A 16,889-nucleotide genomic window follows, 5' to 3' on the forward strand; every position below is an offset into this window, starting at 1 on the left:
TCCAGTTGAAACCATGTAATTGTAGCAGATAGCAAGAACAGAATGAGACAACTTTTGATTTTGGTAAACAGAACATTCCTACAAATATTGCAACAGTCACTGAAATTTCAACAGAAGGAAGGATTTACTGTGACCTAGCAAACACAAAGCCTGAGAAAAACAAACTTGGGAGGAGATACTGTATATGGGAAAACAAAAGAGGAAGCACTGTATAGTATTACGTCATCTGCAAGGTATAAAACACTAAATTATAATTGCACTGTTGTATACTTCATTCCAGCAGATACATAGCAAATTACATTTACTAAGGAGAAGCAGATTAAAAGGATAACAGAACACCCTTTTATGGCCTAACAAATCAGCTGGAACGATGCATACGTTTTAGGACTTCTCTTTTGTTGTTGAAACGGAGTGCCAGAGACGTTGGTTGAAATTTTTAAAGATGTAAAAGTTTTCTCTTTTTTTGTATACTTTCATAGTACAATCTATATTGATCCTATATGGAAAGATTTTCATAACAGAAGTACATAGACGCAACAGATTTCAGATTTTATTGTCTCAATGCTAAATAGAAATAATTGTAATAATGTACACCATCTCTGCAAAATATATCTAAACCGGTTTTTCTGAACGCAGGTATCTGCAGGGCTTCTGACTCAGACTGCTGCAAAATGCTTCCACACTTCATGCCAGGAAGTGGGTTGAGAGATGAAGAGAAATACCCATTTTGCAGATAAATGCTGGGAACGGCACTGTATTTTTAGAAACACAATCCTGAAGGAAACCGCGTCCTATGTTTCTGTGCTCGTGACTCCCATCAACTTCAGTCTCCCCCACAGCCAGCAAGGCCTGCTTTCTCAGCACAGTTTTTTTCTACCGTTTTCCAAACTGCCGTCTCAACGCCACTGCACCCCGACGCAGCTCTCCTCACATCCCGCCCGGCTTTGGGGAAATGCCCGTGCCAGCACGGACGCTTTCACCTCTTCCCACAGGACTGAAGCGGCGGCCCTGGCTCACAACACAAGCCACGGGGCGAATCCTGCCGCCCCGCAAGGTAACCCACCACACCGGCCGGGCCCAGCACCCCAGCTCGGCCGGGCCCAGCCGGGAGCCCGCAGGCAGCCGCAGGACGCTTTTAGCGGAGCCGGGCACGACGGAGGGCGAGGAGGCGTCCGTCTTTGACAGCGCCGTGCGGGGCGCAGCCGGCAGCCACCGGACTTCTCCCGCAGGGACCACCCGGCGCGGCGGCCGAGCCCCGCGGACGCCTCCCGGCCCGGCGGAAGGCGGGCCCAGGCGGGAGGCGGGCCCAGGCGGGAGGCGGGCCCAGGCGGGAGGCGGGCCCAGGCGGCCCCACAGGCCGCCCCTCGGCGGGGCCCGCCCGCTCCCACGAGGCCCCGCCCCGCCCCGGCGGCCCCACAGCGCCCCCCAAGGGTCCCGCGGCCCGGCGCCCCCGCGCATGCGCCCGCCCGCGCCTGCGCAGCGGCTGGCGCGGGGGAGCGTGCGGCAATGGCGCAGCCGGGCAGGGCCAGCCTCAAGGAGCAGAGATACGACCGGCAGCTGAGGTAGCGCGGCGGGGGCTGCTGCCTGCCCCGCTCCCGAGCTGCTGGGGGCCGCCCGGGCTCCGCGGGGCTGTCGCCGGCCGGCCTGGCCGGGCCGGGCCGGGCCGGGCCGGGCGGAGAGCCGGCTGTCGCGGCGCCTGGCCCCGCCTGTCGCTGCAGGCCGGGCCGGGGGCGGCGGGCCGCGCTCCCGCGGCTCTGGCGCCCGTTCGAGCGACAGGCCTCCTCCACGGCCGCTTGTAGGGAGAGTGCGGCGGGCGGCCCGCCTGGGGCTGCGCTTTGCGGGCAGGGCCGCTCGCCGCTGCCCGCTGAGGTGCCGGGGGGGCGGCAGCCGCCGGCTCCGGCCGCCCGGGCCGTGCCCTGTGGTGCCGGGAGGAGCCCGTGGAGGGGCGGAGGCCGTGTCCGGACCAGGCGTGCTGCTGTGGACCGGTCGCTTATGGGGTTCGCCGAGCAGCTGCGTGGATGTTTGTGCCGGCGTAGGGGAGAAAGGCAGGAAAGAGCAAAGTTAAACGAGAGTACGGCGGCTTGTGCTGGAGCCAGCCGCTGTTTGAGAGTGGCGTGGGCGAATTGTCGCATGCTCGCCTGCGCTTGAAAGCCTGAGTAGTAGTTACAGTGCTTTGCTGTGTCCCTTCAGTAACTTTCTCTTCTGCAGCTGAAGAGAGTAAAATTACTGCCCGTGTGAAATCAGTGCGGCGTTTGTGGCTGAGTACAGTCAGGTCCCGATTTCAGCCCGAGTATTATTTTATAGGTGTCTTAAATACATTACCAAACTCATCAAGACTGATTTCCATCTGCTTATACGTTTCAGTGTCTTGCATTATAAAAAATATTAAAATATATTGTTTATACTAAAGCTTACAACAAAGAGAGCATTCAGTTTTAGGACGAAATTGTGTAAGGAGTGTGTTGACCCATGCTGATTTCTAAGAAGTGAAATATGTTACAACAGAAAAAGGTGTCCATGTTCATGTGGTGTAGATATAAAGATGGAGAAAATGAAAGGTCAGTAAAATTGGGTTGCTCTTTAGAAAGTTTCAAGTTTGTCACAGGTTTTCGTAAGGAAGGCTTGTTTTTGTTAGTGCTATTTAGCCCCTCTCAACAGTGGATGGAACGTAATATGCTAGCCTCCATTTGTGATCACTTAATTTATTTTCATTTCTTTATATGGGCTTTAAAATCTAAAATGAAATCATTTCAGAATGTTTCTGTTTCCATCCCGATATAGATTGTGGGGTGACCATGGACAAGAAGCTTTAGAATCTGCCCATGTTTGTGTGATAAATGCAACAGCGACAGGAACCGAAATACTCAAAAACTTAGTGCTACCAGGTAAGCAGATATCCTTTCTGTATTTTCTTTGTAATGTAGCTGATAATTTCATAATGCTTAGTTATTCATAGTAATTTTTTTTCCCCCAAGGTATTGGTTCATTTACAATTGTCGATGGGAATCGGGTCTCTGGAGAAGATGTTGGAAATAAGTAGGTTTGTTGCTAGTTTCTGATACAAATTGAGAAGTAACAGGGTTTCATAAGTAGTTCCATCTCTATACTTGTTAAGAAATCCTATAAAATTCTTAATTTTAAAAGCCTCTATATATTTCTCCAGGTCTTTTGTGGTTTTGGATGTTTACATTATATACAGCATGCATGATTCATTTTGATATTAGCTGCTAATTTTACATAGCTTTTTTAGTTGCTGTTTTTGTATCTTACAGGTCTGTTTGCTTCACTCACCAAGTTTATAAAGACAATGGTCTACTCAATATAAAAATATTTAAAAATAACTTGTTTGCTGTAATCTTGAAATATGACAATGCAAGATTTGCTTGTGTTTCAGCATGGCTAAATGTATTTTCCTTAATTTTGGTGATGAAATAACTTACTTTTCATTAGTTTGTGAAACTGTGACTGATAGCCATTTATTAGCCTTCATAGCTTTGAAAGGCTGTGTGCAGCAGCGGAAAGGATAAGAAACTCTTCACAAATCCTGTAAAAAATAATTTGTTTACTAATTCTAGATCACATTCTCTTATGGATCAGGTAGAAACCTACAAATACCTGTCTACTTACAGGGGTTATATGTGGGGGAAGGATATTCCATTACATGAAGAAATGAGTACTAATGGGTCTTTAATTAGTGTAGTGAAAAAGAATCTGCAGTATGATCCTGCCTGCTAGAGGAGTTTGGCATATCTCATTTTTCAGATTTGTGGCTCAGGCATTGGAAAGTTTCCTTAAGGAACTGATCATGAGGGAAATATTACAGTGGTGGGGAGAAGAAAAGCAGATTTAAGGGAGAACTCAGTTTGTTGTGTATATGAGTCAGCAACATATTCTGCACTACAAAATATAGCTTAATGTTGTTTTTCCTCAAAATAAAACTTCACATGTAACTCTTTCTTGTCTCATTTTCAGTTTCTTTCTACAGAAAAGCCATATTGGTCAGGTAAGGAGATAACAAATGTCACTTTAGGTGTATTGAAAGCATTGAGTAAATACTCAAATGTAGTATTATGAGTAATGCTAAAAACTTGTATGTATAGGTTAAAATCTATTTATTCTTTGACAAAATTCCCCATGCTGACTTTTTAGTTGCTCATAAATGAGAAGATAAGCTCAATTCTGGCAAGATTGAATGGAAAAAATGAACAGGATATGGTTAAGAATCTTTGGAAGGATAAGGATAAGGAAGAGAATTGTGGTTGAAGGAGTAAAGCTAAAAGTAGAGAGGTGGATGGGGGAAAAAATCACAACAACAGAGTACAAAAGGCATAGGTAACTCTGGAAATTAATAAATAGCTGTCACATAATTTTTAAAATGGTATTACTGAAAATGGTCTGAAACAAGTGCCTGCTGTTAAGGGACTTATTTTTTCTTCAGATAAGCAAGGCTTGGAATAAGAAATCCTAGCTTATGAAGAAGTCTTTTTTTTTTTTTTAAAGTATGTAGCATATGTAGAACTGATATACTGTATAAATTACATTTCAAGAGATGAAACATTGTTTTGATTGTTCTGAAACAGAATCGTGCCCAGAGTGCCACTGAGCTCTTGCAAGAATTGAATAATGAAGTTTCTGGAAACTTTGTGGAAGAGGTTTGTTTTCCTAAATTAGTTGTAGGTTTCTTGTTATACAGTGTAATAAAAGTAGGAAATAATAGCTATGTGTTGTCTTTGTAATGTTGCAGTTTAAGTAGCTTCATGATAAAACAACATTTGGGGAAGAAGATCTTAAGTTATTTGCAAAAAGTAAATTTGTTTTTTAAACATTATTTTATAACTTCATCGTAATTTTATAGCTTTCACTTAACACTTTACATTGAGTGTTGAACAGACTTGCTGTGTATTCAGAAGTTTTCACAGTGTCTCCTGACATATTTTTTTTCCTACTATTTAGAGTCCAGAAAATCTTCTAGACAATGACCCTTCCTTTTTTAATCGGTTTAACTTGGTGGTTGCAACACAACTACCAGAAAGGTAAAGAATCATCTAAATTTGTTTGTTTGTTTTCATTCAGTTGTAAAAGCAGGTTTCAATTGCAGGCATATTCTTGCAGGAAAACTTAGGCAAAACAGAACTCTGTTGTTGTGAAGGAAAGTTACAGTAAATGTGGCATTTTTCTGTGGACCTTTTTATATGTTAATACATAGTTTAAAAATCTCTTTCAGATCCATGCCTGACTCCTAGGTGCTGTCTCCAGGAGTATTTGTCTATGTTAAGTACTCTTTTGTAGTGAAAGTTGTTTCTGGCCCAAAATCGCTATAACGAGTATTCTTCTTGTGTAAAACCTAACAGATAATAGGAGCTGTGATACCTTTATATTTTTGCAAATGTATTTTATCGTTTGTGTAGGTCTTTCCATTTTACCCATGTATGTAATTATATTGCCCGTATAAACTTTGTCAAGACCAGAAGTTCTTGATTTTTTTTTTTTTAATTTTTTTAACCTCTTCCTGCTGAGAGGCTTCTTGCATGCTGCCTTCCAGTAGACAGTATGGGTGAAAAATGACAGCTCTCAGAGTATTGAGAAACTCGGAGGAGAAGAGCATGCTTCTGTTTCCGTAGACAAGCTGCCTCCACAGAGGCAAGAGGTTGCTGGATAGATGAATAGTTCAATCTTCCTTTTGTAAGGAAGTGCCTGTTGTTCATAGTTCATGTATTTCTCCCTCCCCCTACTTACAGAGGAGCTAGAGATACTGTCTCTTACAGAAATAAGAGCCAACTTGCCTGTTTGAAGTGGTGATTCCTTTGCAGGCGTTCGTGAATAAGAGTATTTCTTATGTGCCGTTCAAAAACCTCTGATTGGAATCGCCCCTACTGGAAGTTATGTTAGTGCAACACACGGATCTAATTCTTTTTTTTCTTTCTTTCACAACTCATTGAAGTTTTTTGCTTAATTGATATTTGGGAGGATGGAGTTAAGTAAGCTAATGGATAAATATATTTCTAACCTAGTGTAAATTCATGTATAAAAATCAATTGCCTTATACGTGCTTAGAATCATAATACCGCAGTTCTCTCATAGGAAACTTCTCTTTCACAAGTGACTTGTATAAGAATTAACTTTATAGTTAACTGTTATCCTCTTGTGCATCTGAAAAAAAACCAAAAAAATGTTTTTCCTTACAGTACATTGCTGCGCTTGGCTGAACTTCTCTGGAATTCTAACATTCCTCTGCTGGTCTGCAGGACTTACGGACTGGTTGGTTATATGAGAGTCATTATTAAAGAACATACAGGTTAGAGGGTTTTCAGAGATAAACGACTTTTCTAAAAGGTTTAAAGCATCAATATGTAATGTCACTTGGATTCCCCCCCCCCCCCCTTTATCTTGTGATGTATTTAGTGTTTGTTAAGTCTTAAGGCTTGCAGTTCATTGCCAGGAGCATTCTTTGGGGATTGCTTAGAAATTATGGACTACAACAAATAGTAAAATTGAAGATTATCCTGACATTAAAGTTGACTTACACAAAACACTTATTTTGAGAATCAAGCAGTTAAACAAGCAGATGGTGCACTGTATATGACATATAGCTCTGTTTTGAAGGCCGGGCATAAAACTGAAATGCATTATGTAATCTTTTTCACAGTTGTTGAATCTCATCCTGACAATATGTTAGAAGATCTGAGACTGGACAAACCATTTCCAGAACTGAGGGAGCACATTCAGTCTTATGACTTGGATCATATGGACAAAAAGGTTGGTGTGTGGTTTGCACTATGTGCTCGAAGACAGATGCAGGCATAGAACAGGGATTCTATGAAAATGACTCTTGGCAGATGACTTTTCGGTGCCAAGTCTCACCTGAGCAGGGCAACTGTAGAATCAGTGATGAGGTACTATTTTTGGCCTCTGCCCTGGATGTTACAGTCTGTAGTTAAATCTTAAGGAAGTGGGGGTCTTGGGAAGTAAGGAATATTCTTGGACAACTTGTTTTTTTGTTAGATTGATTCCCCCTCACCCCCCCTTTTTTATTATTTTTATGATTACCTACTGCTGCAGAGTTTTGCAGTGTGGGTATTGGTGCATAACGTAAGTTCCACTCCAGAAAAATACTGGAGAACTCTGCTCAGCCACCATTCTTTTCTTAAAAGGAATAATAATTTAGTAATTTGTTTTATAGTAGTTAAGAGAATGTTATTTCTGAATCGAAATCTGGAACGTGTCCTTTGTCTTTACAAGAGTGGAAGGGATGTTAGGAGTTTACATTTAAAATAGGTTTTTAATTTGTCTCCCGTTTTCATCTTTTCTCAACTTGACAGAGATTTCTCTGCTGTTCAATTACAGGACCATAGCCACACTCCATGGATTGTGATTGTAGCCAAGTATCTCACAAAGTGGTTCAACGAGGTATATTGCAAAACTGGATGAGTTGTCAGTGTATTATTATTATTACTTTAGAGATGTCTTTTCTAAACTAGATTATTATTTTGGCAATGTGTAAAAAAATAAAACAAGGTGGAATCATAAAAAAATTTACTAATTTAAATACAAGTGAATGTATGTGAACAATGACAAACTATAGAGTTCAGCAGTCTGAACACAATGAGGTTAGTAGTAGATATTTTAAAGACAAAATGTTTTTGTGTTTTTAAATTTAGAAAAGTGATCAGTTGCCGAAGAGTTACAAAGAAAAAGAAGCCTTCAGACAACTGATTCGGCAAGGTAATATATATCCTAGGAGTCACTTATTCATACTGGCAGAAATATATAAGGCAATATCTGAAAAATACTCAGAAGTTCTGTCAGGGTTAACTTATGAAAATCTGCTGGCGTATACAGTACTATTCTTCCACGAAGTGCTTGTTGTATACAGGTGGATCTTAAGATCCCAGATTTGTTTATAAATGCAGTTTGGCAGTGTTCTTACTGTTTGCTGTTTAAGAGTATGTTTTGATTTGGGTGGGAGGAGAGGCCTTGAGAGAAAATCCTGTAGAAAATGCTGATGTTTAACGTGGAAAATGTGACAAAGAGGAAAGCCAGTGGCTTTTGATGCTGAAATTGTTATTCACTGCAAGTATTTGGTTGGTCAGTTGACCCACCAAACTGTTGGTAATCATTGCAGCTCTAAATAACTAGTCTAGAGAGAGAGAGAAGGATTATGTAGCTACTGAATACACTGTAACCAGTATGTGAATAGACTTCATTTTTGCAGATGTTTCTGTCTAATACCCTTTGTGGGTGCTAAAATTAATGAGGCATTTTTAAGATCTAGAAATACATTGTCTTAAACGATTGTAGAATAAAAACATAAACTGAATTTTTGGTACTTCCTCATTTAAAGCTGGCCTATGTGCAAATTGCTGAGTGGTTCTGTCATCCTTATACCCAGGTTGGCCTAGGGAACTGATCTGATCTGTGGTAATTACCTTTGGTTAAATTAGGTGTTTAGTGAAGTCCATTACTTGGTCTGGCTTGCTGTGTGGGTTCATAAGTGTTTGCCAAATTTGACAAAAAAACCCCAACACACATGACTGGGGATGGGAAGGAGAGTTGAATTGCCTTTTTACTACCATCTACATTAGTTTAGTGATTATGAAACTTTACTCTTTCTCATACAAATAAACTGATATTTTTGTGATAAGTAACTTCTGTTTAACATCACAGGGAAATTAATCATATGCAGAATGTCTGTGTAGTTTTATCAGTACATATTACTGGTAATTAAATTTTTTGTTGATTAGTTATTATGCCACAAATACATCCAAAGGCAGTCTGCTCTGTTGGTAAGACCTAAATGATGAGATGTAATTCAGGGGATTGTGTATTTTTAGTTGGTTTTTTTTTTTGTTCAATAAGGTATCTTAAAGAATGAAAATGGGACCCCAGAAGATGAGGAAAACTTTGAAGAAGCTATAAAAAATGTGAACACAGCATTAAATACCACAGAGGTAAAATAAACATTTATATGACAAATTTGAAGAAATTTCAACTACCTCATTTTTTCAGAAAATATTATGCACCTGTAGGACAGGAATTCCATTTGCAACATTTATATTTAGGTAAAACAGGATTAGTACAATTTTTAAAATTGAAATAACATGTAGTAAAATAGACCTAGACTAGGTGGCACTGTAACTGATGGAAATTATTTTATTTCCTTGCTCATGCAAGGAAGCTACATTTCCTTCCTGAAGACTTGAATTCAAGTATAGAATGAGTCAGTAACCAGAGTTTGTTAGTAGTGTATTCCTGTCCTAGACTTCAGACTTTCTTTTGCAGATTAAACTGTAAAGTGCTTGGTACAATTACAAAGAATTAGCAGTCGCTGGTGTGGATGATGTCCTATTTAAATACATTGCTAGGAGAGAGACTCGGAAAGCATTTGTTGAAATTGTGCTATATTGAAGCTGCTTGCACTAGTATTTATTCCTTATAGAAATGAAGAGCTGCAAGGGACCTTTGACTCAGCAAATTCAGTACTTTCATGTTGAAGAAACATATTATGAAATTCCTTTCATAAACTGATCAAGCTTAGAAACATTAGAAGTGAAGTTTTCATTGTTTTTAAATAATTCTGAAGTAGTAACTCATGGTTTAGAATTGACCTCTGATTTCCTTAATCTCTCATCCATGGTAAACTGCAAAAGCCACATGAGGTAAAAGCACATTCTGTGATTCTTTCTAGATTACATTCAAATTTTATTTGAACTGTGCTGATCCTTGCTTGGACAGTCATGTTAAATCTCCCAAGAAAGCAGCAGGTAAAACTTAGTGCTGATATCTGAGCCGCTCCAAGCCATGTCCGAGCTATTGGTGATTTATTTCAGTTTATGTGCCAGACTGAACTGCAGCAGTTAAGGAGTGCAAACACTCTCACTCTTGCAGCCCCTCTTCACTTCCCTGGCCTTTTTGCTGCTGTGTCTCTAGCAGGTAGGATGGGCAGCCGGGACTGTTAGTACCTTTTGCTGATGGCTGCTACCAGCTTTTTTAAAATCTTACATATAGAAGATGGAAATAAGGTGAGATTTTGTTTGTAACATTCATCTTGATCAGAAGCATGTGCCGTGTTCTCAGGCAGTGCTACTATTTGAAATATGTCTGAGAAGCACTGCCTATGTAAGATTGAGAAGAGATTTGGGTATGAAACTCTGAGGTCACTTAGAGTTGGATCACCTATGTAATGAGTGTTGAGATAATTCAAGAAATCAAAAGTCAAGTAAGTACAAACCAGATTTTGGTTTGTTTTTTTTTTTTTTTCATAGATTCCAAGATGCATTGAAGACATTTTTAATGATGATTGCTGCATAAATCTCACAGAGCAGGTATTGAGTAATTAAGGGTAAGACTTAAATGTAGAAGAAGCATCATAAATAACATTTGTGTACATGATTGTCTCTTGTGCATTCGCAGTCACCCTCCTTCTGGATTTTGGCTCGAGCTGTAAAGGAATTTGTGGCAAATGAGGGGCAAGGAAGCTTGCCTGTCCGGGGCACTATTCCTGATATGATAGCAGACTCCAATAAATTTATCAAATTGCAAAGTGTGTAAGTAGTTTTTTCTTTAATAGTTACTAATGGTAGTAAATGGTGATGACTTCACACCTCACAAAGTGCATGAATTCCTGTATTAAAAAAAAAAGGCGTGTATGTGGGACTGGGGTGAGGAGGGGTGTGGGAAGCATAGCAGGCTGGGGCTATCTGCTCCCTGCATAGATGCTATCTGCTGTTTGGAACCAGGGCCGAAGCCTTCAGTGCATCCCAGTTTCCTAAGGCTGGGTAGTAAGTGATCACTTTTCTTAGTTTCAGATCTAGTAAAGACCTTGCTATAGATAGTAGATCCCACAGCCCAGCTACTGCTGTCCAAAGCAAATTGTTGTTTAAACACAGCCTTTGGTTTTTCTCCTCAATATGTATGTCAACCTGGTTACAGGACTCCTAGTTTCCTAGATATTTAATTCTAAATAATTCTAATTAATGCCCTTTGAAGGGATTGCTTGGTAGGTAAGGAAGAGTGTGAATGAACATTAACTGCAAATTCTAAACAGCATCAGTGTGGATCAAGATTTTAGGAAGGCCATCTTTGAATGCATGTATTCTCAACATGAACTTACTATTCCTGTGCATGCTGGGCATGATGCAAATTGTTGGGCCAAAAAGACTTTCTTACAGTGTTACCACATTTTCTTTGCAGTTGATTGCTGCTTCCTCCTTTTTTTTATCTTTAAAATGAAGCAGTGTCTTGCAGAAGACTTTGTTAAATTTATTGTCTGTGCAATTGTACTGTTGAATCGTTCAAATAGGAAAGTATTATTTCTAATGGATTTTGATTGTTTCTCCATAGATCCTGAAACACAACCTCTACTAGAAAAAGGATAGTGTTAACACTTAATAGTGTTTACTAATCAGAATGAAATCTGTAATTTTAGAGGTGCATTCCTCAGAACTGCGACAAATAGCATTAAAATGATGGATATAAAAATACAAATTGTTACATGTCTAAAGTAATTGATTGCTGTTGCTTCATGGAAGTTACTCTGTATAATGACAGTAAAGCCAAGAACTTGTATCATGATTTTGCTAAATGAAACAGTAATTGCTTGAATTTGCACAGATACCCTGATTTGTAAATCTGAATTCTGTAAGCATCACTCCTGAATTTCCAGATCATTATGTACTTCAGTTCTCAACTCCAATAAGTATTACAGGGTTTTAATTCTCAGATAAAACAATTACAGTTCCTTAAAATGAGCTCTTAAATTGAATTTTATTAAATACTGTGGTGTTGTCATTGGTCATGTTTGCATTGTCATAGGTCTTAACGGAACTAACATACTAAAGTACAGAAATTAATGAAATATTACAAGCCCAATGAAAGACATATAGCTGCTGTTCTGAAACGACTTAATATTCTTCCTCTGACTGTTTGTAGTAATATTGATTTTAATTTTGACTAGTTTCTAAGCCACACATTTTGGTGAACAGCTCAGCCACGACGAACAGTCATACAGGGAGGTAGTAAGTGCATTCATGGCCTTGGGGTAGCTCACTTCCATTCATGTGGCTTGTATTTTGTCTTTATAATATAAAACAAAAGGTCTTCACTGTGAAGTTGATGGCTTTATGCTGTAATTATTAAGACTTCTTTATTATTAACAGATACCGTGAAAAAGCAAAGAAGGATATTGCTGCTGTGGGTAACCATGCTGCTAAATTGTTACAATCCCTAGGCAAGGTAATTACAAATGTACAGCCATTCTGACAGTATAGAAATATTTTTACCCTGACATTCTGTACAGAAATAGGTCACAGGAGACAGATGCGAAAAGAGAAGGCTTAATTACCTCATTCTCTTCAAAAGTCTTAAGTAAGTTCTAATGAAATTTAATGTCCGTGGTCTGTTTTACTTATCACTTTTGGTTTGGTCATGTAAAAGGCATACAGGGATATATTACTTACAATTTAAGATACTTTTTTTTTTAACAAGAATGACTAAGTTATTTCACAATTAATATATGAATATCTCTGAAAGTATAAGTTCTCTGGTCATTGTATGTACTGTAATGAGTATATTTTCTCTTGTAGGCACCTGAATCTATTTCAGAGAGAGAATTAAAATTGCTTTGTGAGTATGCTTGGATTCTGTTGCTGTGTTTATGCAAATGACCAAATAATCAAAAACTTTTGAATGATAATGTAGTTATTAATCAGTAACTCAATATTTGAATTTTTCAAATGAGTGCTTAGCAGTTGCATCCCTCATCTTCAGTGGAATTAACAGATGTTCAGCATCTCTCAATAGTGAGTCTATAAAGGTTGGCTTTTAAAAGATAGGGTATTTTTTCAGGTCCAAACAACAAGTAGCAGATGCCCTCTACTTTCTGTAATTAGTACTTAATCACTCTTGCCCATTCTGTGATGCTGCCTTCAGAGTGCAGGCTCTGTAAACTTCTGGTAGTCTGAAAAGGTAAAAGAGTGATGCAGCGAGTTGTACTGTTGATGGCATTTTAGGTCATATCTGTTCTGGATACGTATACATGTCCACACAGCAGCCTGGCTAAGTCTCCCTGCAACTGGAGAATTTTCCTGTAAGCATGTAGCCAGGAGCACGCTGTCCCTGCATTGATATATCATTTGCTGGGAGTTTTGAGAACCTCGCAGTTCCACAATTTTGAGTGCTGGGTAGTAGCTGCACGTTGGGTTGTTTGATAGCAATGATACTGGAAAAGAACCTTTTCCTTCTCATAGCTGTACTGTTAGAATATTAATTGAGAATATGTGAGGCAGTGGTAGATGTAGTGGAAGATGAAAAGAACCCATGTAGATTTGCAGCATGGGAGAGGAAAACATGAAGTTGATGGCTGTGATTGATTGAATTGCTATAGAAGAGCTACACATGTTGTGAGCTGTTCCATTAACATAGCAGATACGTTTAGATTCTAGAAGTAAATAAGCACAAAGTATTTCACTAAAATACTTGTGATCATAGACCTAAACGTAGTTTCGTAGATTTTTATTACTGCAAGATATTGGAAGAAACAGAAAAGTGTTAAAAAAAAGTTATAAGTTTTAGTCTTTTTGTAAGTCTGTATCTCTGATGTGTTAAACATAAGACTTACTAATTGGTGATGCATTCAAGTAGGTAATGCTCTCCTTTCTGCACCTTCTGCTTAGGCAGCAACTCAGCTTTTCTCCGAGTAGTACGATGTAGATCTCTCTCTGAAGAATACGGTTTAAACACTTTTAACAAGGATGAAATCAGTAAGTACTCCTTTTTGGTGTATACTTTAATTGCATCTTCAACTTGAAATGGTTTTGTGATCAAAAAGAATTGTATGTTACATGTTTTATTTCATTATGCAGTTTTATAATTTGGCACCAACTAGAAGTATGGGGTTTTTAAGTCTAGAATGTTGAATTTAATTTGATTTTGAAAGGCAAAAATGACCTTACAGATTGATGCATGTTTCAGGTTTTTTTCCTTGCAGATTTTTTTTGATACCACATTTAAAAAAACATTGTTTTCTTCAAACTTCCCTTTTCTGTACCTCAGTTATTTCTGACAGAGCTGGAAAGGTGCTTTCACCTGACCAAAGATATGACAATAATTGTCTTGGCCCCTCTCAGCTTATCTCTTCAGTATGTGAACTAGCAAACTAGTTATTTAATATTGGATTTTATTTTTGAACCTGCATAAAAATAAAAAAAAGTATACTTTTTGTCAAAGTTTAAATTAAGCTTATACAGTCCTCTGAATGTTTTGGACAAAATGTATATACAAAGTGTATACATTTTGTGTATGCATACATTTTGTAATGTTTATATTTAAGTTAAATCTTCTTGAATTAGTTGGTAGTATGCAATGTGATTTAAGTAGTATGAATGTAGAAAGTAGAAAGCTGTATGTTAAGGAATCTAAGACCTGTTTTATAAGTACAGTTATTACAATTAAATATATGAAGCATGCATTTCAAATCCCAAAATTATAACTAAGTAATACCCCATTTAATGTTATAGCAGCTGTCAGAGTTGAAATGTGAATATCTTTGCTGAACAGTTTATATCAAATACATACGGTATGGTTTTGTCATACACTCTGGAATCAAAATCAAGTATCTGACAGTTGATTCATTGAGATTCTTATTTGCAGGTTGTTTTCATTAAGATTTCTTTTTACTGCAGATTTTACAGTTTTAAGCACATGGGAAATACTTGATTTCAAGTAATTAAAAACCTTTCTTTTTCCATTTCATCTGTATCAGCTAACCAGTTCTCTTGCTGTTTTCAGTTTCCCATATGGATAACCCAGACAGTGAACTAGTGCTGTACTTGATGTTACGGGCTGTAGATAGATTTTATAAGCAGCATGGTAGATATCCAGGTATGTTGATACCAGAGATACTTAACATCATCAAAATAAATATAAAGATCCAATAGTTACTATAATACTACTTATAAACTACAAATACAGCATTAGTTGTGGGGTTTTTTTTCCATATTAATGTAACTTTAAGAATGTGAAAGTTAAAGTGAGAATTTTTTCTCCTTGGGAACTTAAGGAATTTATCTGAATTGATACCACTGAAATGGGTTGCAGGGATTATGAATCGGCTCAGCTATGCAGTACTTTGTCATTATCATGAGTAATATCAACAGAATATTCAACTATTATTAGTCTGGTATTAATAATTTAATATATTAATTGGCTTAGAAACTTTTCAGAAAAATAAAATACTTACACTGCCTTTTAAACCCATTAACTTTGAATATGTTGTTACAGTTCTGTGATGAAAGAGTTAATGTATTTTCCAGGTGTCTACAACTATCAGGTAGAAGATGATATTGGAAAACTAAAGTCATGCCTTACTGGTTTCTTACAAGAACATGGGTTGTCTGTAGTGGTGAAAGATGACTATGTTCATGAGTTGTAAGTATTATATCTTAAGTGTTACTTGGTCGGTAAAACTGACCTAAAAATAGTAACTGTTACTTTGCTCTCCAGTTGTCGCTATGGAGCTGCTGAGCCACATGCTATTGCTGCCTTCATGGGAGGTAAGAATGTCACTGTATTTCGAAAGTCCATACAAACAAACCAACCTGCTGTAGTACATACTTGAGTCAGAAACTCCACTATTTTGATTACTTTGTCTTGTCAGAGCACAGACTGTAATCACAGACTGTAGTCAAAGGTAGTATTAGGACAAAATCCTCCCCCTTCATTCTCTAGATGTGACCTCCTATGGTGTATAGAAAAAGTGGACACAGCAAGGGTTTAATGTCAGTAAAAGAAACCAAATAAACGTCATAAATAATCTCAGTAGATCAATTCTAGTAGCTTAAAAATGTGTTTAAAAATACAATGCTTGAAAGAGGCTTTGAGTTAAAAAAAAAAGGAATAATTGTAGTAATATTAAAATTAACACAGTACACATCTTCCTTTAACACAATACACATAAGTATCTATTAAATATAAATAGCCTTGATTGCTTACCTTAATTAAATCTGTGGGTATTATAAGTAAATATGTTTTAATGGATGCTCAAAATTGATATACCAGTTAACTTATCGTCTTTATTTGGCTTCATGCAGTGCTGAAGATAATTATGTATTAAATACTCTGTGGATGTAGGAATTTTTTTCTGATTAAGTGAAACTTGGTATGTGCAGTGCTTTAGAAAAGTATGTAAAGATAACTTCTGAAGAAATTACAGAATATTTCATACTAGGAGAACACAAGGGATCACAGAAGTGACCCTTCATTTTATTTTACAGTTTAACTGTACATGATTTTTTTTTTGAGTTGAACTTCCCTATTTCATTTAGACAGGTCACAACCTGTGTGGGTCTGCTCACGCATTTTTACTCTGTGTGTGTGTATGTACGAGAGAGAGAGATAAAGTATATACAGGAAAGTGTATGTAAAGCTAACTATTGAAGTAACAGCTTTCTGAGCCTCTTTTATACTGGGAAGTACTGAAAGGCATTTTTTCCTCCTAGGAGTTGTATCAGGCACTTCTAAAATAATTCCAGTGTAGTGAGTTCTAGATAAATAACATTCTTTTTACTGGTTTTTAAATGTGACCTGCTAACTACCTTCTGTTTTATCTTTCTTTGTTTTGTTTTCTTTTACAGGAGCTGCTGCACAGGAGGTTATCAAAGTCATTACAGGGCAGTTTGTAATTTTTAATAACACCTATATTTACAGTGGAATGTCACAGACTTCAGCGACTTTCCAGCTGTAGGATAAGGATCTTGCATTTGTTGCCACCAGGCGCTGCTGCTGCATTCTGTAAATACTGTGGTGTTCTGCCACTGACTGGACTGTTCTATATTACCTGCGAATAAAAGTTCCTTTATTTGTAACAATTTTATCTTCTCTTTTTTTTCTGAGGA

At 38.2% G+C, this 16,889-nt stretch overlaps 1 protein-coding gene across 2 annotated transcripts; it reads left to right on the forward strand.

Annotated features, from left to right (window-relative positions):
* The first annotated feature begins 1,451 nt into the window (after positions 1–1,451).
* Positions 1,452–16,878, forward strand: NAE1 (NEDD8 activating enzyme E1 subunit 1). Of its 2 annotated transcripts, none has more exons than XM_072872853.1 (20): positions 1,452–1,562; positions 2,782–2,885; positions 2,976–3,036; positions 3,973–4,003; positions 4,581–4,652; positions 4,954–5,033; positions 6,186–6,295; positions 6,647–6,756; positions 7,345–7,407; positions 7,659–7,722; positions 8,857–8,948; positions 10,263–10,322; positions 10,411–10,544; positions 12,156–12,231; positions 12,582–12,621; positions 13,671–13,757; positions 14,785–14,877; positions 15,309–15,423; positions 15,499–15,548; positions 16,629–16,878. In XM_072872853.1, exons 1-20 carry the CDS (start codon positions 1,507–1,509, stop codon positions 16,736–16,738), a joined length of 1,608 nt encoding a protein of 535 aa, XP_072728954.1. In that variant the 5' UTR covers positions 1,452–1,506; the 3' UTR covers positions 16,739–16,878. The 2 variants fall into 2 exon arrangements, with proteins under 2 accessions (XP_072728954.1, XP_072728955.1); XM_072872854.1 differs by having other exon boundaries at positions 1,529–1,562; positions 2,976–3,040.
* Positions 16,879–16,889: the final 11 nt, after the last annotated feature.

Source organism: Ciconia boyciana, chromosome 9 (genome assembly GCF_034638445.1).
Source record: "Ciconia boyciana chromosome 9, ASM3463844v1, whole genome shotgun sequence".
Taxonomy (NCBI): Eukaryota; Metazoa; Chordata; class Aves; order Ciconiiformes; family Ciconiidae; genus Ciconia; species Ciconia boyciana.

Bases quoted from the DNA above. Each gene is read 5' to 3' on its own strand.
- NAE1 (XM_072872853.1), top strand. From the start codon at position 1,507: ATGGCGCAGCCGGGCAGGGCCAGCCTCAAGGAGCAGAGATACGACCGG. The intron at 12,232-12,581 runs GTAATTACAAAT...TTTCTCTTGTAG, and splicing joins TGTTACAATCCCTAGGCAAG to GCACCTGAATCTATTTCAGA. The intron at 14,878-15,308 runs GTATGTTGATAC...TGTATTTTCCAG, and splicing joins GCAGCATGGTAGATATCCAG to GTGTCTACAACTATCAGGTA.